A 22,950-nucleotide genomic window follows, 5' to 3' on the forward strand; every position below is an offset into this window, starting at 1 on the left:
TTCAGATGAGTCTCGTAGCAGTGGACCTCCCTCTGTATTTGTGTAGGCACTGTTGCATGAAGAATAACGATTTTTTTATGCTTATCCAAAAGTCAGTATTCTGCAAATATAAAGATATGTGAATCTGACTTCCACTTGGGGCAGGCAGCCTTTCCCAAAGGGAGATTGAAAGTGTTATGCAGTGACAGGTTTGCTTTGATTTGATGATTATTTCCCAATTTTGCCTTGCCATCTTTTTGAAAAAGTATTTAACAGAATCCCTCATTCACCAATGTAGATTTGAATTATTCTACTTGATAAAATTTTCTAAACTTGAGAAATACTGACAGTCATGGATTCCCTCACTGACTCTGATTATTACCCTATGCTGAAAGCTGAACTTTACCTCGCCAACTAATAGCCTTCTACTTGAGAAAAGGACTTCCAGGTAAATACAGAAACATTTTCCAAGTCTGTTCCCATTAATACTTGGCCTCCTTTACCTCGGCATTTTAGAGTGGAGATGAGAGTAACGGTCGTCTTTCATCTGAAGGACAACACTACCTTGCCATATGTGGTAAAGGCTTTGTTTTAGCTACTGAGGTTCTTGTCATGCTTAGAAGGTAGGGTAAAATGTAACACCTAGAGACTTAGCCATCCTTTTCTTTTTCTCCTTCAGGATTTCCTTGCCACTACTTGTCTTTCGAATAAACGAGCAACATGATGGAGCATTTGCTTGTGAAAATGGAAAAATGTTCAACTCGGCTACATATATTAATGATTTTTTTAGTAGTGCTTAAATATTAAATTCCCCAAAACAATAATAGTGTGTGCAAATATTTTTCTAAGGTTACAGTTAAGTACCTTTAATTTATAAATACCTATGCTTTTGTAAGCTGTGGTGTTCAGTGTTTCCTCTTTCTGGTGAGAACTGAAGATATCACTGAGGTGTTATGTAGGACAGGATTGTAAATGCTAAGAGCATGTCTGAAAGGAAAAGACAGGTAAAGGTTACTTGATCATAGCTATTCCAGATCCTGGAAAATTACTATTTTTTTTGAGAAGAATAATTATCCTTAATAAAATCATGTAGAATATGGTTCTGATGGGTAACTATAACAACATAGTTTTTTTAGTGAACTTATTCGCTAAAATAGGTACAGCGTTATTTGCTGTATTTGATGACAACTTGAAAAATCAGAATTTTAAGAAGCACAAGAGCTTTCACTTGAATGGTGTGTTGATAGTGGCAAACCTTTCTAATTACAACTGTCTTGTATGCTGAAGAGAATTGAAGTTCAGCAGTAATTGCTCAGTTCAGAGCAGTGTTGGTACTTAAAAACGTATTTTGGTTAGGTGTTGCAAATGACATGTTTTAGTCTGTATGTATGTGTTGATGTATAGATTAAAAGTCTCTAAATTGCTAATACTGACATTGTTTTACTTGAGGTTTGTCTTTTCTTTAGTTTACGATGGTATCAGCATCCTACTGAAGAAGAACTACGGGTTCTTGCAGGAAAACAAAGAGGGAAGAGCAAAAAAGATAGGTAAATACTTGTATTAAGGTGTGGGGTTTTTTGGTTGTTGTTTTAAAGCGTAATCCATATAATAACTTTACTGGCTAACTTTTGTCTTTGTGTGAATCTAAAACTTCTTGTTGCATGTGAGTGCTCTGCTGCAGCTCTGTACTGAGCTGTGTCCTTCTTGTTTAAAGGAGGGCTTAACATGCCCAAATTGTGTGGGACTGGATGATTCCCAGTCCACAAAAGTGATCTGTAAAATTACAAATTTGGTGGCAAGGATTTTTAATGAATCCCTTCATTTGGGTGAAGACTGAGAATAGCAAATCTTCTATAGGATTGAAGCTCTTCATCTTGAAGCAAGAGAAGAAATATTTGATTATATTAGTTGAACAGAGGATTACTATGAGCCCCTACTCTTAGGCAGCTGTGAAAAAGGTAAATGTGCTCCTAAGATGTATTAGGTGAGGCATTTCCAGTAGAAGAGATAGGGAAACGTTAATCCTCTTGCACAAGGCACTGGTGCAGAACTTTATCTGAATTACTGTGTACAGTTCTGATCACTCGTGTTCAAGAAAAACGAATTCAGACTCAAACGGGTGAAGAGAAGGGCTGTTAGGATGATCCAGGAAACAGGAAGCCTATCTTACAAGAGGAGACTAAAAAAGCTCAGCTTGTTTAACCTAGCAAGAAGAAGGCTGAGAAGGGATGGGATTGCTGTGTGTCAACTTAAGCGGAAAACAGATTCCTGACTTTCATGCATGAAGTTCTGGAACAGCCTTGCCAGAAGGATAACTAGGGCAAGAACTGAAGCTAATCTTAAGGTGGTGGAGCTTGCTATGTTTATGCAATATTTCTGAATTGGCTATTGGGGGGGAGGGGGGAGGAAGAAAAAAAAAAAAGGTGAGGGGAAAGTATTTTATGATAGTAGGTTTCTTTTAGTCCTTTTTTTTTTTTTGTTCCAGTATGAACTACTCTCCTACCATTCTTACTATCTAAATTTTACGTGAAACCACAGACTATGTTGTCTGTTCATCATAAAATCAAAGCAAATTTTTTTCCATTTCTTAAGCTACATGGGTAGCAACCTTATTTGCCAGGTTTTGAGGTAAAAAATTAAGTCTTTCCTTTTTAATATTTAATGATTCTACATACTCAGCTTTTGTTTTGGGTCATTTAATTATTATAAGAGTGGTCTAATTGTCATCGTACATAAGTATGTAACTAAAAATACACTTTTAATAGTTGTATGTAGTTGTTTGTAATGAGGTAAATTTTATTTGTGGATCTGGGACTTCAGAGAAACCAGAATGGTAATGTGGAGACTTAAACTCTGCTTTCTTTGTTTTGCTATTGTGATAATAGGATGTGTAATACCATACTTTTCAGTCAATGAATGTACTTCTTTGTTCTTTGAAGAAGCTGCTGTTATTGGAGGAGAGGCCTATTTTAAAGTAGGAATTGTTCCTATTTACTTGTTTGGGATATACTTTTTTTTAGCTTGCATGTGTTGGAATGCAGTGCTCATTTGAGCCAAGGAGATGTGAGGCTGAAATAAAGGTGCATCTATTGACTTTTCCCATGTGTCTTCAAGATAAAGAATGTTTTTTTTTTTTTTTCAAGCTCTTATAAAATGTAATACCTGCTCCTTACTTAACTACTTTTCCAAATTTAGTTAATAGAAATGGCAAAAGGGGTTCCAGGGAACTTGCTTGGAAATGAGGCTTGGAAATGGCTGTAGTTTGAACCTGAATCCTGCTAGTCCGTTTTATTCAATGCATACTACACTTCAGTAATATTGTGCTGTAAGTTTCAATAGCACATAAATATTATATAAAGCAAACCATTCTGAAATAGAAAAAGTATATAATATTGTTAGGCTAATGAAAAGGTCCATTGCTACTATGAATTACTCTGAATTAAAGGCTGTCAGTGATGCTAGTTATGTTCTGAGCGTGTCTCTTGGATTATGGGTCCCTTAGGGTAATTAAAGTATAGGAGCACCAAATTTTGTTGAGCTCAGATGACTTCAGTTATCAAAATGCTCATCTCACTCAAGATGATGGTACTCATGGGTGAACACAGGAGAAAACATAAGAGTGTAACTGGGTTGGAGGGGAAGCACGCAGAAGTCTGCAGATATTCAAGTGGCTATGCAGCGTTTGGGAATTCTCACTTAGACTTGGACACATGATTTTTTTTGTGTAATGCTTTAGGCTCCTATCTCATTTTTTGGAATTCATTCATTAAAAGTTTTGTGCTTCAGCTAAGGGATATTAAGAATACAGCATAAAGCATTCATAAATATTATTTTTCACATGATCTTAATTCTTGTCTTGCACATTAGCTGGTAGGACATGATTCTTTAAAAATAAGTCCACAATTGATTGAAATTCATTTTCATGCTTATGTCCCAATGATACTTCTTTCAATAGAAAATCCCCCTCTCCTGATTTCAGAGGTGCCATTCTAAAATGTGGCAGAGGTTGCTGTTTTTTTCTTTTTACATGTTTTGAGGTTGGTGTTTTTTCTTTTTTTGCCTAGCAAAACATTTTGTGGTCTGCTTCAATGTCATGTTTTTGTTGTGGTTGTGTGGTGATTTTAATATAGTAGTGAAGTGAGTTTTTTACCCTGGTTAGCAAAGGTGATCTTTCAGACCAGTTCCGTGCAGACTAACTAAATACTCCAGAAGGATATAAGTTGAAATAATTCTATGGTATTTTACACGTTTCTCTTTAGATTAGAGAAAAGATTAGATTAGTCTCCCGTTCTAGACCTCAAAGGCCAAGTCTCAACTTTTTCTTTCTTTCTTTATTTTTTATTTTTTTATTGTATATTTGTGTGACAGGGTGGATATGTTCTATAGCTGCAGTCGTATCACTAGACTACTGAGATTGGGGGAACCTATTGAAGTGCCTTATAGGTTGCTGCCTGCCTGAACTGTGCAGTTCCCTTTCAGAGGAAACTAATGTGCTGGAGCAGAGGGTGCCCATCTGATACTGCCCTAAAATGTTCTCAGGAGGATGCAACATACAGATGCTGTTTAAACCTCTATGTGTAGCAACAATAGTATTTCAGAGCCTTTTGAGATAAAGCTAGTAACTGCTGACATACCCAGTTGCTTCTCAAGATATGTGCATGTTTGAACTTGAGTTAATGCTTTTTTACCTAGATAAAAATGTTTGCATTTGGGAACAAGTGATCTGCATGCTTCTTAAATTTGAAATGTCACTATATAAATAACAAGTTGACTTTTTTGTATCCATATGTTTTGTTTTGTTTTATTTTTTTTTTTACAGAAAATATAATGGTCATATTGAAAACAAGCCCCTAACCATTCCAAAAGACATTGATCTTCATCTGGAAACAAAGTCTGTGACTGAAAGGGACACTCTAGGTAAGAATAAGTGGATGCGGATGACAGTATATTGTGTCAAATACATCGTGACGTTATGGTACATTGTTTTTTTATCGAGTGTTTGTTTGCGATAAACACTGGAATATCTTTTTTGATAGACAATGAAAGAATAAAAGCACAACTGATTATGAAGTGAGAAGGCAAGAATTAGGGTTAAATCTCCTTTTGTTGTTCCATGGGTGACATCTTAATAGCAGTGTTACAGAAAAGGATGAGTAGGTGAAATCCAGCATAAAGCACATCTATTGTTGCATCAAGCATCCCTAGCGATATGAGACAACACCAAAAGATCACATCACTCAGTGTATTTGAAACAGACATAAAAAACGTGATCATAGCTTTGTACAAGAAAATGACAACTGGCAGGTGTCGAAACATGCTTTCTTTTCAGCTAAAATAGGAAATATACTGTAGCATTGAAACCTAGACCTTTCACCCACACATCTGAAAGTTTGAAGTAAAATATTTAGAAAACAAAAGTGACACTGCAGAAATAAGCAACATTACATGTTTTGAAAGTTAATAGATGTTTTTATAATGCTAATTTTTGATTCTTTAAACATAACCAACTTTCTGTTACAGAGAGATCATACATGGATATCGGTGATTTGTATGTATGATAGTATTTTCTCCCTAGTGATGTTTTTACATCCATCTGCTGTATGCGTAAATACAGAAAGAAAGTATAGTGCTGAGCAGGGAGATCTCTCTGCTTAAATTGTCCAAAATAGTACTGAAAAGACTTGATCTGTAACAGAAATACGCAGCTTTTTGAAACTAGTGTGTAAGCAAGCAAAGCATTCACAAGTTTCAGTTAGTGTTATTTGCTTCAAATAATAGTATTAAAGTGTTTGTCTGAGAGTAAAACAAGCATCTGCTGATACTGATACAGTGTAGGGTTTAAGTATCTTTATAAAGCTATATATACAAGCATACATTAAATCTAACCAAATAGTTGTTTCAAAATAAATACCAGATTTTTACTTGAAATACCAGGATTCAGCCAGTTTCTTCTTTTTGGCCTCATTTGCCTTGTAGACAAATGAGAAATGCTCAGTAACATTCTGTGTGTGTATGTGATGTTTTGTTTTGTTTTTTAAGCCTTGTTAATATAGGAAGTTGTTTGGGAAGGTCAGACTGCGCTTTGTTATCAAGAATTGATCTTTGCAGTTCCTAACATCTATGGGAGAAAGAAAACTTCTCTCTTTGCAAATCACCTGGCCTACATGGGGTACATCATGTTCCCCAGAATTTTCAGAGTGGAGTGTGCACAATGATTTATTGCTAGACAGGAGATACAAACAAAATCTTGAAGAATAAACCATCACTGTTTTAGATTTGAGTTTCTTAAAGAAAGAGGAAGCAATATATAGTAGATTAAATGAATGTCAGTGAGCTTTTAATCTTAAATAGAGAATCAAAATTCTTACTTAGAACTGTATTTAGATTTAAGTAAAGGACCGTTTTCTACCTTGAAGTTGAGATATAAATTAGCTGTGCTTCTTGAAATTAGCAGGTTGATGTAGAAAAGCTGAAATGGTAAAATAGTAACACTTTGTAGCCTCATAAATTGCTGAACAGTAATCCAGTATTAAGCAACAGGTGAAGAGCGAAGTTCAGGTTAAAAGAAGAGGTTGCTGGGTGGGGGGGGAAGTTGCTCTTGTTGTTGCTCTTAACTTGGATAATCTGAACCTCAAGAAGCAGCTTTTGAAAATAACTTGTAATTGTCATCCCTTTCTGTATATGTCAGTAACTTCCTTTAAAATGTCATAAGACTTCTAAGATTTGCAAACTTTTTTTCAGCGTTGCATTATTTTCCTGAATATCAGTGGTTGGTGGATTTCACTGTTGCAGCTACAGTTGTGTATGTGGTGACTGAAGCCTATTACAGTATTGTGAAGCCCTCACAAGAAATGAATATTAGCGTAGTGTGGTGTCTGCTTGTCTTGGCCTTTGCAGTGTATCCTTTACTGTTTTACTGAATCAATCTATCTGTTGCAAATAGCTCTTACATCATTCTGCAGTTCACGGAAAGCTATGTATTGCTGATTTGCAGAATAAATGCATATTTAACATTTGGATAAAGGATGTATATGCTAGTGCTGATGTCAGATAATGTATATGCTATACGTGCTCTTTGTACATGCTGATATAGGTAACTTGTAAATCTTAATACCAGACCATCTATGGAAAAAAAATCCATGTATGTGAACAAAAAGTCAGTGCTCATCTATAATGTTTATATGGTTCTAAACTAAATTGGTTTTGCCCAGCTGGGCAATCAGGAATAGGTTTTTGTGCCAGCAAGTATTTAAAACATTTGCAGAAGTTCGCAATCTACCACACACTTTGTTTTTGATATATTTAGTCTGATACTTCCTTAGCTGAATAATCACTTATTGCAAAGATGCATGCATGCATTCATATTTTTTGAGAAAATTCAAGACACTTATAATGACGCCTATAGGAAAATAAATATGTAGAGTTGTAGGAGCTGAGGTGGTACTAGGCTTTCAAAGTTCAGTGAAGAGCTCAACTCCCCTCTGACACTGAGGGAAACAAAAGTAGAGTGTTTAGGAAACAAGCAATATCAAACTATAGAAACAAGCAGCTGTGATCTTTTTATGTGCTGGAGAAAGCAGTATTGGACATAGAGGCTTGTGTGGTAATTAGCTATTTTTCACAGACTAATCCGGGCTTATGCTTTGGGGAAGAAAGTAGCCTTTTGAACATGTGAGAGGTGATGAAGTGATGGAATTGAATAAGGGCCAGGAAGACAGCAGATCATGGAGAGGTGAGTTAGAAAATGAATTTGTCCAATTCTTCTGTACCCTCAGCAGCTAATAATGAGCTAAAATGTTAAGTTAGACTTAATATAACACTTGAATATTCAAAATTGGTTCCTCTTATCAGTGTGTGTATAAATACCTGATGAAGGGGGAGTAAAGGAGATGGAGCCAAGCTCCTCTCAGTGGTGCCCAGTGACAGAGGCAAAGGGCACAATACCAGGAAATCCCAGCAGAACATAAGAAAAGAGCTCTTTGCTGTGAGGGTGGCCGAGCGCTGGAAGTGGTTGCTTGGAGAGGTTGTGGAGTCTCGATCCTTGGGGATATCGAGCCCCTGAGTGGACTGTGTTGTGAGCAGCCTGCTCTGGCTGACTGTGCTTGAGGGGGGTTGGACCAGATGATCCTCCAGAGGCACCTTCCAACCTCAGCTGTTCCGGGGTTCTTGGTTTCCTCATGGTTAACAGTGCAGATAAGACAGTTTTTTATATTTAAATTATTTATTGTTTTAGCAATACTTTGAGGCAGATTCAGTGACTATATGTTCCTTGGAGGCAGCAGTTTAGTAGGCTTGCTGTACCACCCTGTGTTTAGTGTTTTTGAAAGGCTGTATGATTTTGGGTCGTTTCATTGACGGATTTTCATGGTGATGATGTGTGCACACTGTGCTCTTTCCAGTAGCTAAAGAGGAGACGAGAAGATATTACGAAAGTGTTCCCCCCCCCACCCCTGATTGTCAGTCTCTACCTGCCAGATGTGATTTGTGGCTTTTAAAATATGCTTTGCAATATTTCTTGCAAGAGTAGCTAATGTTTATGAGAACTTATTGTATTGTAGGTCACCTCTTCTGGTTACTAAATTCTTTTAGTCTTCCTGTACAGTTTGTTGCACATAGTCCCTAATGAGGGGTGGCTGATTATTGTTCTTTTGAAATTTGGAAAGGTGACTTCTTGTCAGAGCAAAAATTAAAACTTATTGAACTAAATGGTTGTTCACAATATTAAATGTAGCAGTTGCAGCCAGGGTACTTGTAAAAGGATGAGTTGGTAAGATAACAAAGCACTTTTTGCGGGAGAGGGAAGGGGGAGAGAGACATGTCTGAGAACAGAGTGAAGGTGGACAGCATTGAAAGTGATCCTTCTTAACAATAGTATGTGTTTAATTTAAATTACTCTGCTTAGGCAGCTATTTAAGATTCATCATTGAGAATAGTTGAATGACATTCTAAATCAGTTGTCTTTGTATAACACACAAACGTGATCTTATTTAATTTTTTTTATCTGTTGTAAAGTGTTATATCCAATCCTTTCTGTTGCAAAGGCAAGGTAATTAGGAAAATTATTGTGATGAAGGAAAAGTAATGTATTTCTTAGTTGTGAGGCTGTCTGTCATCTGAAAAGATGATCATTTGAGTTACCTGATGGGAAGATTAGGAAACTTTACTGGCTACTTTTGAAAAATGTCTTTGCATGTAGTTATATCAATGGGATAGCAAAGGAAAGCAATAGGCTTTCTTCAACTTAGTTGAAAGTTGATCTAGGGAAAGTTATCATCAGACCTTGATATAACTTCTGGAAGCCTTAAACTGGATATATTTTTTTTCTACATACTTACAATTAGAAATAATATAGAAGACTTTGATTTTTCTATTGTGAATCTGAAAGTTCTGACTATTTTACTGGAAATGCAAGTGGATCTTTTTAACCGTGTGCATAAATACTGTTGGACTGTATAGAAAATGATTCAAAAATTCTAAAATTATAGTAGCTTAAGGATAGAATTATTTCTAGTAAGTGTATGCAATAAATTCTACAAGTTTACCGCCTTTTGTGAAATAAAGTAAAAAGGAAAAAAAACTTAGTAACATAGCACTCATGGCTTGTTTCTTCAGTAGATCCTGAAAGGTAGGTCAAGCATTGAAAGGGAGTCATGAAGGGAACTCGAATTTCCTTGACACAATGCTTTGATTTTTCTCCACCCCTGAAATAGTAGTGATGGTGATTATTCACATGTGACTGGAACCCTCTGTTACCTGGTTTGCATAATCCTTAATTTATGCAGAGTTATCTGAACCTGCTTTGTAATTGGAATTTGTCAATGTGCTTTCTTTTTTCCAGTTGCTTTTTTCAGACCCTTAGGCGCAGTTCATAGTTGAAAATATAAGTATCTAGGGGGTTGAAAATCTGTAGCACTGTTGGTCACAGTTATGAAATACTTTGCGTAACTTCAAGATTTGACTTTAATATCTTATTGTTTTGTGTTCATTATCCCTAACTGTGTAAGGATACTTGGTCTAAGAATGTATTATTTTTGGTGAAATATCTTAAGGTTACATTTTGAGAAAATTATTTAGAAGGATAGGAATTATCTTGCTCAGGTGTTTAAAAATCGTCTTAACGTTCTTCTAATGGTCAGTGCAGAGAAACGGACCTTATCAGAACACAGCCTCTATGACCTAGAATGTGCCTGTTTTTAGGGTGAGGTAAGTACTCCTTTAGAGAGGCCTGTTCTTTCTGTTAACTATACAGGGAGCTTAAGCTGATTACTGTGAAGTTAAGAGTCAGGTTAGATGCTGTAGTTAGGCCTCTCTAATGTGCATACTTGAATACTTCTCTGCATATAGATGAAATACAGCAATGCATATATTAAATATGTGCTGCTTAATGAAGTGCAGTATGGCATAATCATATGCTTTCATGAGAGATTAACTGATGACAGTTGAAATCTTTTATTGAATAGATTCCCTAAAACGGATTTCCAATAGTCCAAATCCTAAAATACACTTCCAGTATTTAAAAAAAGTACAAATAGAAATTACTTTGTTACGGTGTAGTGGAAAAATGTGTACAGTTTACACTTAATCTTTTTTTTTTCCTCTCTTTTTTTTTGGTTTTTCAAAGCAGGTAATGTCTGGAGTGATCTCCAACTACTTTATTTAACTATGAACTTGATATCGCTTGCCATTTGAAAAGAATCAATTATAATGGGCTACAGCTTTTATTAATAAGAGTTGACAGTATATTATGAAAAATTTATATTAATCTACTATATAGTTTTGGTGCTAATTATGTTTAGAAATGCATTAAAAATTAGAATATTCAATGAACGTATTTTAAACAGCTTGATAGCAGAGCAGGCAACCTCTTAGATGTTCATATTTGTGGCAGTGGGGTTGCATGAAAGGACTTAGATATCATACCAGAGTATATGGTCTCCTTTTTTCAAAATGGGAAAGGGATAGATTGTATTTGCTAGATAATACTAAATATGCTGTTAGTTGACTGATTAGTTTTAATAGTTGAAAAACCTGGAACACATGCACATGAAAGTAGAGAAACACAAGTTTCATCTTTTCATGCATTTTCTGCTTAGGAAATAGTCACGTAATAATCTTAAGCATCAGTTCCATGCCACTGTTCACTGTTTATTTATAAGGCAGGTCTACAGTCCCTGTGAGGGGAAGTTTTTGTATTTAACAAGTTTTATCCTATCATTGATACAGTGTCTATTAGGCATCCTGTTCTCTGTACACCTGGTGTCTCCTGCCCTGCCTCCCCAAACACAGCACAAGCTTACTCTATCTGTTGTTTGAATATTTGCAAGTGTCTGAGAAAATCTTTCAGTGTTTCTAAAACAAAAAAAGTATATTTTGTCTTTCCTGCTGTTTATTAAAAACAAAAGGTACAGTTTTTCTGTTCTTACATGGAGTTAAGGTTTTGCTGCTTCTAGTAATCATTGTGTTCTGAAGATTAAGAAAAGGAAATCTAACTGAAAGGATACAGATTTTATGTGATGACTCAGAAGCTTTAATCACTTAAGAAAGCTCAGCAGATGTTTGAGAGAAAAGCTTTTGTGTAAAATACTGCTTGTGTGTGTTTTTTTTTCTTTTTGTTGCCCTTAGTTTACCAACAAACAAGCTGTCTATCCTCACCTTACCTCCGTAAAACGTCTAGCCTTTAGTAAAATGTCTAGCCTTTACTCGAGGAGGGAAGACAAAATTCGATGTCTGGATTTTTTTCAGTAAAAAGGTATTGGGATGTGTGTGATGAGGAACACCTTTCTACCCTTTTCTCCTGAAAGAAACAAAAAGCTAGTTTTATTATATACATGTATTTTGTGTGAGGATGGATGCGTGTGCCCAAACACACATCCGTGTGCAGTTAACTCAGCACGGAAGCAATGTTTTGACCCAGGTGACTTCAGCAACAAACCTGCAGTGAATTGAATGATGCTATATATTTGGGTTTGAACTCTGAATTTCTGTAGTGCAGAATCTTGAATGCATCTACTTGGGGTTGTCCCTTCTGGCAGAACATGTATAGCTCCGCTGTAGTTTTAAAAAAAAAAAAAAAAAAGTGTGTATTCACTTCCCTGTGTTCACTGTTGCTATCTTCAGAAGTAATGTTTTGGGTTTTGGAATGACAATACATGGAATCTTGAGTTGTGTAGTTTAATGGAACATTCTTCATTTAGCTTTTGATACTTTATATTGAAGATACACTTGTTTTGGTTTAACTTCTGTAAATTACTATAATCATGACAGAACTGGTTTAATTTTCCCTGATTGATAGTGAATATTGTCGTGTTTGGCTATCAGTAAGCCTAAATCAAAACAAAAGTATATTCCAGAACAGTGTATTCCTAGCTACCTGTTATGTGACTGTGTGTCTGTGCTTATTAAACTTTCCCAATACTGTAAAGCATAATTAATCTCAAATTGGCCTAACATATTACTTTTTTAATTTTTGTGCTTCTTAGAAGAACAATCTTACTATAGATGACCAAAATCCAGTGTTACAATTCTTCAATATAGTTATTTTACAAACTCTATTTTCCTTGACCTTTTTCTTGTATAGTAAGATACTGTTTTCATTGACCACCCATTATTTCAAAGTAGAGGATGGAGGTGAAAGATCAGTGTGCGTCACCTTTGGCTTTTTCTTCTTTGTGAAAGCAATGGCAATCCTGATTGTAACAGAAAATTATCTAGAATTTGGACTGGAATCAGGTAATAACTTTCTTCAGTGTTTGCAATAGCCCTATTGATTATATGACCTGAACATTTAATTTTAAGCCTTTAAGTATTTTTTTGAGAATATCGGCATTAAAACTCTTCTGTGATACATTTTTAGGAAATCTTGTTTTGGAGTATGGATTCTGAAGGATATCCTGTATTTTTTCCCTGCTTTATTTTACGTAGTGTAGTCTTTGCCTAGATTGCTTATTTTGTTAATTATATTTGCCTTCCAGTTTTATTTTTAACCCATTTTACTTTGCATAGTAAAGTGAAGCTCCTCTACAGAAAAAAATTACTTATGTTCTTAAATTAATGTAAATTTTATTCACGTTCATGAAATGTACAAATATCAAAGAGATGTTTTCAAAGACTGCTCATGTTAATAACCAAGTTTTATTGCATTGTGGCATGCTAATTAGCACATGAAAGAGCTATGGCAGACATACGAAAATTTGTTTTAAAGATGTTCTGTTACCTAGCATTTTATTTCAAAAAAGAGGTTCTGTGTTTCTACTGTGATAAAATACATATAATATATGTGTCTCTGCAGGATTCTCAAATTTTTCGGAAAGCGCTATGCAGTTTCTTGAAAAGCAGGGTCTGGAATCCCAGTAAGTTTCTGGAAATACATTGGTCTTCATTATGTTGCATTAATAACTGAACCACTTGCATTTTCTTAGCAAGCATTTGTGTTGCATACATTGTTTTTGTATATGCTTGTACTCCTGTATTAATGTGAAGGTGTGGATTAATGAAAGTCATCCATCAGTATTTGCAAATAACTTAAGTTCCATATGTGTTTTCTCTTTTTAATTCTGATACAATTTCTATCCTAACAGTTTGGTTGCAGGCCATGAAGTTTAGTTCAAAATTATGAACCTCTTGCTCATTGTAATTCTTAAACAGTTCCTTCTTCTTTGAAAAGATTGCTTAAATCAGGATATACTTTTTTTTTTTTTCTCCCCGGTTTCTGTGGTATACAAAAGCATGAGAGGGCAAAAGCCTGTGATAAAATTCAAATTAGGCGTAAATTTTGACTTTCAGTCATATTTTCAGGTTGTAATAGTATTTTCCTCTTAAGCAAATACATCTGCTTGCTACAATACATCCAAGTTTTGCAGAGACTGACGAAGGAGTGCTCCATAGCTTGCAGTGTTACTTCTATATGCAATCACTCTTATAGACAGCTTTTGTCTGTTGTGAAACTGACGTCGTTACAGGTTTTGCCTTACACACGTGCTCTAAAATGCTTGTATGGGGTATGCCATCACTGCAGGCATACAATTTTAAATTTCTTTTTTGGAAGTTCTCAAGTATTATGTAAGAATTATGATTTTTTTTTTTTAACTTGTGAGGAACAGAGTATATATTCAAATATATATACTTAGAATAGTCTGTCATTTATAGATGTGGATATTTAATCTAGTGAGAAAGAAGCCCTTCAACTGAATCCCATGTGTTTCTTAACCTTTCTTTGCTCTGTTTTTTCCTAAACTACTCAGAATTTACTAACTTACGTACTAATTTTCCTGTTAGTATCCGTTTTCTTTCTCTTAAACTTTTGCAGTGCTGTGGCTGTTTATAGCAGTGATTGAGTTCATAATGTCGTCTCTTGTTAGTTTGAATGACATAGGTTAAGAAAGAATCTGAAACTCGCGTGGGTCGCTAGACTTCGTTTTGCTCCTCTTTGATCTGTTTCTTTGTTGCTTTTGTCTTTTGTATAATTATGGTTATTAATACAGTAATTCAGTTGATCCTGATTTTTTTTTTTTTTTTTTTCCCCTTCCCAATTCTATTAGGTACTGGGTAGATAGTTCATTAAAACGACCAGTATTAGTTGCTTGGAAGAGACATGTTAATTAGCCACATCTATGTTATCGATAAATCTATGGATAACTGGATTAATAACAGTTTGATAGAGCTGTTTGATGGGTAAATGTTGAATGCAAGAAGTAAAAAATCCATTTTTATCTTTGAACAGTTAAGATTTGCCATGTATCTGTTCTTCTATTAAAAGTATCATAACTAAATTCATTCTACCAGCTGGTTTTATTAAATAACTCATTGTCAATTACAATATTAAATTTTTCATTTTTTGCTCTACTAACAAATTTAACATTTTGTGGGAATTAGTTTAGATTTTTGTCTTCCTACACTGAAGAGCTTTCTGTTCTTTTTAATAAATAAATAGGTGACTTGCTTGTTTTTTATTTAAATTTCCTGAAATGGTTATAATAATGCTGGTGTTCTAGAGTAAAACCATAGAATACTGTTTGCTTTTTGATTAAATGTTAGATGATGATAAAGTTGAAAGTAGTCTCTGATTTGCCCACCCCAACTGCCCCCCTCCCCTCAGAAAATGCTTATTTCCTTTCTTTTCTTTTAGGGGTCCTGTGTCTAAACTAACCTTCAAATTGTTCCTGGCTGTTCTGTGTTCACTTATTGGTGCTTTTTTGACATTCCCTGGCTTGCGACTGGCTCAAATGCATCTGGATGCTCTGAATTTAGCAACAGAAAAAATAACACAGTAAGAGAAAATATATACACATAGGTATATGCTACCCAGTCTTAAACTTCTGTTTAATGTCTGAAAATAAACAAAGCAAACTATTCCAGTAAGAAGGTAGTGACTAAGACTTGTGTTGCTGCCTGCTTTTCATATATCCAGCAAACTTGCCACCTGCCTCTTTCTGCTCAACCTGCCCTCTGCCAGTCTATTACGTTCATTGTCTCTCTTAACTAGAGTACCGGTTAAAGGAACATTCCTTTCCTTTCCTCCAACATGACCGTTTCTGCTACAGTATGAGTGTTTCTGCTTCCTTTTTCCCATTATATCTTTTTGGAAATTCAAATAGCTGTGTGGAAGAGGAGATGCAGCCACAACTTTTTTTTCTGTTGTTCTTCTAGATGAGCATCTTGCCGTTGTTCATGAGTTTAGAGTAAGATCCAAAGAAAAAACTGAAAGGGAGAAATAGCTTCAGAAAGGCAGTAAACTGGAAACGCGTTTAAAGGGAATCTAAAACTCAGTAAAAACTTTTGTTAATAAATGTTGAAATTAGAGTAGCATATAGAAGGGAGTTCAACTGTTAAAACTTCTGTCTTTAAAATGAAAGGCAAATTAAAGTTGTCCTTTTCAGTATTTCTGTATATCTTGCATTATTATGACCCAGAATGTATAATAAGGGTCAGAAGTTTACACCAGCTTAAAGGAACATTTTTGTTCTCAGCTGTTCTTGAGGTTGGAAACAAAATGTTTTCTTATATGTAACTCTTTCTCTTCAGCATTTTCTGATTGAGGGAACAGCTCCAAATGTCGTTCATAGATCCCAACCTCTAAATGTTTAGTACGTGTAAATGACAGATTCTGCAGCATAGGCCATTGTGATCATTTAGTGTAGTCACTTCCATAAGAAACCCATTAGACTTTCTGATGTGAATTTTTGTTTCATGTCCAATTATTTCTACTCAGACTGACGCGTGTATGTGTACAAATATACGCGTGTAATTCCCACTCACCCCCAAACACCCAGTTTAAAAATTAATCTATGTTCAGAATTGATCCTTCACTCATGGTAGAATGTTAATTAATTACTCTGTATTAGAATTGCATTGTAGTTGAATGCATCCAGTTACTGCTGCAAGCTGTTGGCTTTTGTTATATCTGCTCTTAAGTTTCTATCTATCTGTAGAATGTGATCAAGTCACCTCTTTAGTCTTTTCTTCTTTCAGCTAAATAAATTAAACTCCTGAGCTTTTCATTTTTAATGATTTTATGATTTTCAATATTTTGAAAGTTCTTGCGCCTTTTCTGTAACTATCCTTGAATTTTCCAACATCTTTTTTGATCATTGGATCCTAGATAGAAATATAAACTGTCTAAAAAAAGACCTGATTAATCAAGAACTAAGAGTAATTAATATCCACTAGTCTGCGTTTATGAACAAAATAAATCTTATCCAAGTTAATGTTTAGGGAAAATTGGAGCTTGTTATTAAAGATAATATTGTGCAGCACCAAGCAAGTTTTTTTGAAAGTCTACCAATACTTCGCCTGTTCGAATGGAACAATATAAAAATGACATTAAATGGATTAAAACTTGGTTAGATATCAATGTAATTAGGTAATGCAATTATAAACAAAGAATCATTGCTGAGCGATTGTTTCTAATGGGCTCTGAAGAGATCAGTATTTGCCCTAAGTGATGTGTTTTTATCAATGAGTAGATCATTATTGACTGTTTGCAGTAGTTTGACAGTGACTAAAGGGGAGTAGTAAATGAGGATGACATGTCACTGATACAAAGCTCTCTAATTTGGGTGCAGGAAAACAATGCCTTTCCCTGCAGTCAAATACAAGGTCATACATTTGTAAAGAGTATAAGGCACAAGCTATAATTACAGAAAGGGAGACTTAAGTTATGGGAGCAATGACTAAAAAATTGGAGGTTAGGTAGATGATAAAATTCCACTTCAGTAATTTGGCCAAAATGATAACAGTGATCCTTACTTCTATAAACATGGAATAAGTTTTTGTGCACAGTAAAATAAAAATAACCTGGTGTCACTGTTAATTCCAGTAGCCTGTTTGATTTTTCTTTAGCAGCAGCTTTCTCCCCTGGATGTACTTTGGAGTTCTCTTAATCCATTCGTACCACTTCCCTACACATTCACTCTTTTTTTTTCTGAGCCTGCTTCAAGAGTCTTTCAGTCTTTCTCCCTCAAGTCAAATAAACAGCGAGTGATTCTTGCCACCCTTTGGCACATTCCAGTCCATTAGCCTGGCAGGAGGTCTTAAATAAAGTGGAAGCTCAGGTAAAATCCTTTCGCAAGTTATTGAAATGCTTTGGACTGTTCCTTGGTGCTGTGGTGTTCCCTAGCAACACTACGTAACTAGCAGTGCTTTTCTCTTCATATGAAACCAATGATTTAAACTGTGTGGTGACATCTTCTGAAACATGCAAACGTTTTAACGGGTTTAGGAAGCTTGATAGTTTGAATCAGTAAGGGCTTGTGTTTTTAGAATAATTTGATTACTTCATTATTTTCTCTATAGTGTAGAAGGAGTCTCGTTGGAGATGGAAATATAGACAAACTGAAACTGTTAGTGAGGAAGTGCTACTAGCGCAACACCAGATCTACAGCACTGAAGTCTTCAACTGTGTTTTCATTTCATTTGAGTAATGAAAAATGGCAGGGATTTGGGGTTCGGATGATAGGGGTTCAGATGAAGGATGTTAATTTCAAGAAAAACTACAGAAAACTATTTCCTTTTTTTAAATGCTAACGTCTGTTTTGTACTCAGAGAGCTTCTTCTACATTAACTGTATAGTTTAATATATAGGGAGTTCAGCGTGTTTGAAATGGAGTAGATTTCTTTTTTTTTCCTCTCTCGCTCTTTTTTTTTTTTTTTTGTCAGAGTATCTTCAAATGGATGCAAGTTACGTTTAGTCAAGGTTCCTACCTAAAAATCTGCATTAAACTGGAAAATCTGACCCGTGAGAAGTATTTCCCCTGGTCCATATACATAGTAGAAATTAATTTGATTATGTTTTTAATTAAGCCAAAAAACTTTCACTAATATAGCAGCATATATTTCACAATTATCCATTTGAGATACTGACCCTCTAGATTAAAATTTTAATGGCTACTGCGATTCTGTGTTATGCCATCATACGCAAATTTTCAACAAGTGACTCTAGTGTGGTATAATGCATGTAGTTCGTTTAGTTAGTTTGTTGGAATATCTAAAAACTTGATTTATTCCTAAGCGCGCTTTTTTTTAACCACAGCCAGTGTGACTTCATAGTATGTTATATTCCTGTTTTGTTGAGACTTAAGTCATACTTATAGAAATAGGAGAGTAATTTTCTTATTTACTTTTCCCTAGTATTTTAAAATTGGATGACTCCTTTTGAATCTGTACTACCAGTTTCAACAGAATGGTAATTTTCTGTGTTTAATAACACCTCGTTCCCTACCCTTTTTTTTTTTTCCTCTTCTTTCAGAACGTTGCTACATATAAACTTCTTGGCACCTTTACTTATGGTTCTGCTGTGGGTAAAACCAATCACTAAGGACTACATTATGAACCCACCTTTGGGCAAAGAGAGCGTTCCTTTGTAAGGTTCCCTTTAAAAATTCTTTCTAGGGTATTTAGGATAAAACCATGAGTGTAAGTAGTATTCTGCAAAAGTTATGACAACGCGAAAGACTTAAAATTGTTGGTGTGACTAGTATCCATCTCGAAAGGTACTGTAAAGATGTTCCAGCTGACCTGTAAAGGGCCTCTGTAATTAAGGAAGAATAAGAATTAGTGACAGAGTATTCAACCTGATTAAGAAAGGTAAAGCAGTGGTTCCTGAAGAGCTGCTATCTTCTGGTGAACTCCTTGGTGGAGTTCTATGCAGTTCTTGCTAGGGGCAGAATGCTGCTTTACTGCCAGCATATAATACCTTACATCTTTCTTAGAGGTGTAAGGGAAAAGTCATTTCACTGAAGACAATTGAGATACATTGGTATGAGAACTGACCTAAGGGTCTTAGTACCATGAGATTTGTCTTAAGATCTATGTGTAGATGAAATGCATATGAAATTTGATAGCTAAAATATTTAAAAGCATGAAAGGGAAAGAATTTTCAGGAAGAATGGTAACTGAAATGAATATTGTATAAGTAGCATAGGTGGTTGTCACTGTCACTTTATTAATATAGATAATTCAATTCAAAATAGTAAGACTACTGCCTTGAAACTAATGTGATTGGTTGTCCCTTTTATTGCTTTCGGGGTTTAAAAGATGATTCTAAGATAACTCTCTGACCACTGAGCTATTATGTAAAACGTTGAAAACATACAATTTTTGTGTTTCCATTTTATTCTTCAGCTTTTCTTGAAATGAGAGTTGTGCTATAGCAATGTATGTAAGGTAGCTGAAGTATATGTTGAGTATCTACAAGTGTATCTCAAAACTTGAATTACTTGAAAGAGCTTGTTTTTTAGTGTTCTGTCTTCATTACTCCGAATTCAAATGTTTGGGAGTATTCTTGTTTGCATACAAATAGATACTAATTTGGATCTAATGCTAAAACAAGGCTACCAAGAGGTACCAATAAAGAGAGAGAGGAGGAAAAGTGAATATTACTTGCACATGAACTCATAACTGTGAATTGTATGTTAAGTATTTTTGACATTATGCTGTAAGATTTCTTTACAGATAATAGAAACAAATAACTCTCTAGTGGTAGGTGACCTTTGGAAAACAGCATTACCTTTCTTTTATCCACAGAATGTCAGAAGATACATTTGACACCATGCGATTGTGGATTATAATCCTGTTGTGTGCTTTACGGTTGGCTATGATGCGCAGTCATCTCCAGGCCTACCTGAATTTAGCACAGAAATGTGTGGATCAGATGAAAAAGGAAGCTGGCAGAATAAGTACAGTTGATTTACAGAAAATGGTAAGTATAATGGCATTAAGGTTATATGCATTTGCAGTGCTCAGTCTGTGCAATTTTTTAAAATAGGAAAACATAAAACAGCTGGTTTGTTGTGTCTTTGTGGCAGCAGAACTGAAATCTGAGTGAAGCTTCCTAAACGATATTCCTTATAAAAATGGCACTGTTACTGAGAAATTCCGGAAACCAAAATATGCAGAGATGTATCATTTGTATTATACAGATGCTTTGTCTTAAGTTGTTCATTCCTTGCTGTTCTAAGAGATCCCTTCATGAAATATTCTTTACAAATATTTTGGCCTTGTGCTTATCTTGATGATTGTTTCTGTTAAGCATAAATAGAACCTGGTGAGTGTGTAGGGGTTTAGTGGTGATTTGTAGTTATAGCATGGAAAAAGTCAGGTTTCGATGGAATGACAAAATACTGTTTACCTAATCCTAGCTGTGATTTTTTAAATTGGGACAAAGTTTAAGATAGGATGGTTGCATTTTGGGATAAAATGCGGCATATCTAGTTCTGTAAGACTGCTCTCAAATGCACTAGACTAGATACAAAACTGTCTGCCCATCTTGTTACTGAGGCAAGTAGTAAAAAGTAAAGATTTCTTGGAGTTGTGTTTTTTGTTGCTTTCTTTTTTTTTTTTTTTAATCAACAAACTGAGTAGGTAGAATTTTTTAAGCTTGCCATAAAATAATAATAAAGTGCTGTTTGTGTGTTGCCTGCAGAATAAACTTACATTTCTAGTCTCTCATGATAATGGTATCTGATAATCTTTAATCTGGCTGAGTCAGGGTATGTTCCTGAAGAAATATTGAAGTATGTCATAGGACAAAGCTGCTTCTCTGTTTTTAGGTTGTCCCTACTCTTTGTAATCTTGTCTTTGTCTCCGCAAATATCTTAAGGTTATAAATGAACTGTGCAGTAGTTATTGCAAAAATTTAGTTACAAACAAGGTGACTAGCGCTGGGCTTCAAAAAAAAAAAAAAAAAAAAAAAAGGTTAGGAAATACAGCTAGCAACAACTGCCTATGACAGAAGTGTTGTAATTGTTGTGAATGCATAGTTTAGTTTGGGGAGATTTCATGTTATCTATAAAACAGGAATGTCTTCTCTATGTGGAGCTTCCTAAATCTGTTTAATCGGTAAGAAGCCCAATGCCACAAAATAAAGCCCTATCTTGTTCTACTGGCCCGTGTCCCCTTTCTTTTCTTCTGGCGCTTTTGCCAGTGAAGTCCTTCCCATCTGTCTTACTCTGCTGGTCGTTACTTTCCTATTTGCTCTTGTAAAATAATTTATGGCATATGATAAAAATATTTTTGTTTCATGCTTTTTCTTCTGTCAATGTTTTACTGCTTTTTTTTTCTCATGTTAGTTTTTGATGCTTGCTCGTCTCAAAGCCCTTTGAGGTTTTAAAGCTATTTCCAAAAATGTCATGTCTGCCTTCATCTTTTTTGCCACCCTGTATTCTGTTCTTTTCCAAAATCCAGTTAACTTTATTTCATTGCTTGCTTGCTATTGATTTTATGACTTTTTTCCTTCTTTATTTGATCTAGTCTTTTAGGTCAACAGCTTATATAATATATGTAATGTAGCAGTCTTGAGAAAGATGGAACAGATTGGGAACAGGAGGAGGGATAAATCTGAGTGAATTTCAATGAACCATAATGTATATCTGAAATAAAGACCATTTAAATGCTTTGTTATTGATCAACTACTAATGAAAAGTCCTTTTGTCTTTATTTTTAAAGTATTTCACGTTTGGAAATCTTGCGAAAAACCTCACTTTGAAAAGGGATTGGAATATTAACCAAAATTTGATTTACTTCTGATGAGGCTTTGGACTGCGACTACGACTTCATTTTTGAAATGGGATTTAGTTTGTGGCTCATTTGGGACTCTAAAAATTAACCATATATTTGGCTTTGAGGTGGCTTAGCAAAATTCTAGTGTATTGAAATATGAAGCTTTGCATGATAATTTTCAATTAGCATAAGAAAAATTAATCTTGTTTAGCAGAACTGATATTTGCAATTATTTTCTTTCAGTATTTCCTCTTAGGATTTTGTGTCCTGCAACTAGAATTCATTTTAGGGATAATTTCTTTATTAGGCCTTTTGAATATATATATATATGTGTGTGTGTATATATGTATAAAATTTTTTGCATAGGAATATTTTTTTAATAATTACTTGTTTTTTCCTAAACACATGCATAAAGGTTTGCTTTGATTGCCCAGACCCGATGAGTTACTCTTTTCTGTTTTTCCAGGTGGCTCGAGTTTTCTATTATCTTTGTGTTATTGCACTGCAATATGTTGCACCATTGGTAATGCTCCTTCACACAACTCTACTATTGAAAACACTAGGTAGGCAAAATTTGATGAACAAAAATGTGTTTTGGGCTTTCATATCTTCACTCTACTAAAGAGAATTAGAAGGTATGGGTACTCGTAACAGAGAAATACTTTTGTTTCCTGCCATTTAAAGCTAACTGATAAACAGCTTTTAAGCTGTGGTTATCTATTGCTATTGCTGTTTTTAACATCTTTCAACGATATGCTAATTTGATATATTTCTGATAAGTTTTTTTAATACAAATTAAGCTGTTTACCTTCATTGAAATATTCATCTGCTTGAATGAATCTACTTTAAAAATGAGCTGTATAAAGCGTTGTTGTTTTAACCTTATGAATATCTGTTAATTCTTTTTTCAATTTTCAGTCTTCCTTGAACTTTTTGAACACAAGCTATAAGATGTGGAATTTATTTCATTATTGGGAG

The 22,950-nt window shown here is 34.8% G+C and overlaps 1 protein-coding gene across 4 annotated transcripts in view; it reads left to right on the forward strand.

Moving 5' to 3' along the window:
- Positions 1 to 22,950, forward strand: part of LOC104150077 (transmembrane protein 161B) — a 39,976-nt gene that overhangs the window by 12,683 nt on the left and 4,343 nt on the right. For 3 of the 4 annotated variants that reach the window (XM_068925306.1, XM_068925308.1, XM_068925305.1), the window contains exons 3-11: positions 1,446 to 1,526; positions 4,799 to 4,896; positions 6,721 to 6,877; positions 12,557 to 12,708; positions 13,268 to 13,328; positions 15,104 to 15,244; positions 18,722 to 18,835; positions 19,999 to 20,173; positions 22,439 to 22,535. In XM_068925306.1, the coding sequence (XP_068781407.1) occupies positions 1,446 to 1,526; positions 4,799 to 4,896; positions 6,721 to 6,877; positions 12,557 to 12,708; positions 13,268 to 13,328; positions 15,104 to 15,244; positions 18,722 to 18,835; positions 19,999 to 20,173; positions 22,439 to 22,535 (1,076 nt within the window). The remainder of the gene's footprint in view (positions 1 to 1,445; positions 1,527 to 4,798; positions 4,897 to 6,720; positions 6,878 to 12,556; positions 12,709 to 13,267; positions 13,329 to 15,103; positions 15,245 to 18,721; positions 18,836 to 19,998; positions 20,174 to 22,438; positions 22,536 to 22,950) is intronic. The other variant, XM_068925307.1, reaches the window with a different exon arrangement.

Source organism: Struthio camelus, chromosome W (assembly GCF_040807025.1).
Source record: "Struthio camelus isolate bStrCam1 chromosome W, bStrCam1.hap1, whole genome shotgun sequence".
Taxonomy (NCBI): Eukaryota; Metazoa; Chordata; class Aves; order Struthioniformes; family Struthionidae; genus Struthio; species Struthio camelus.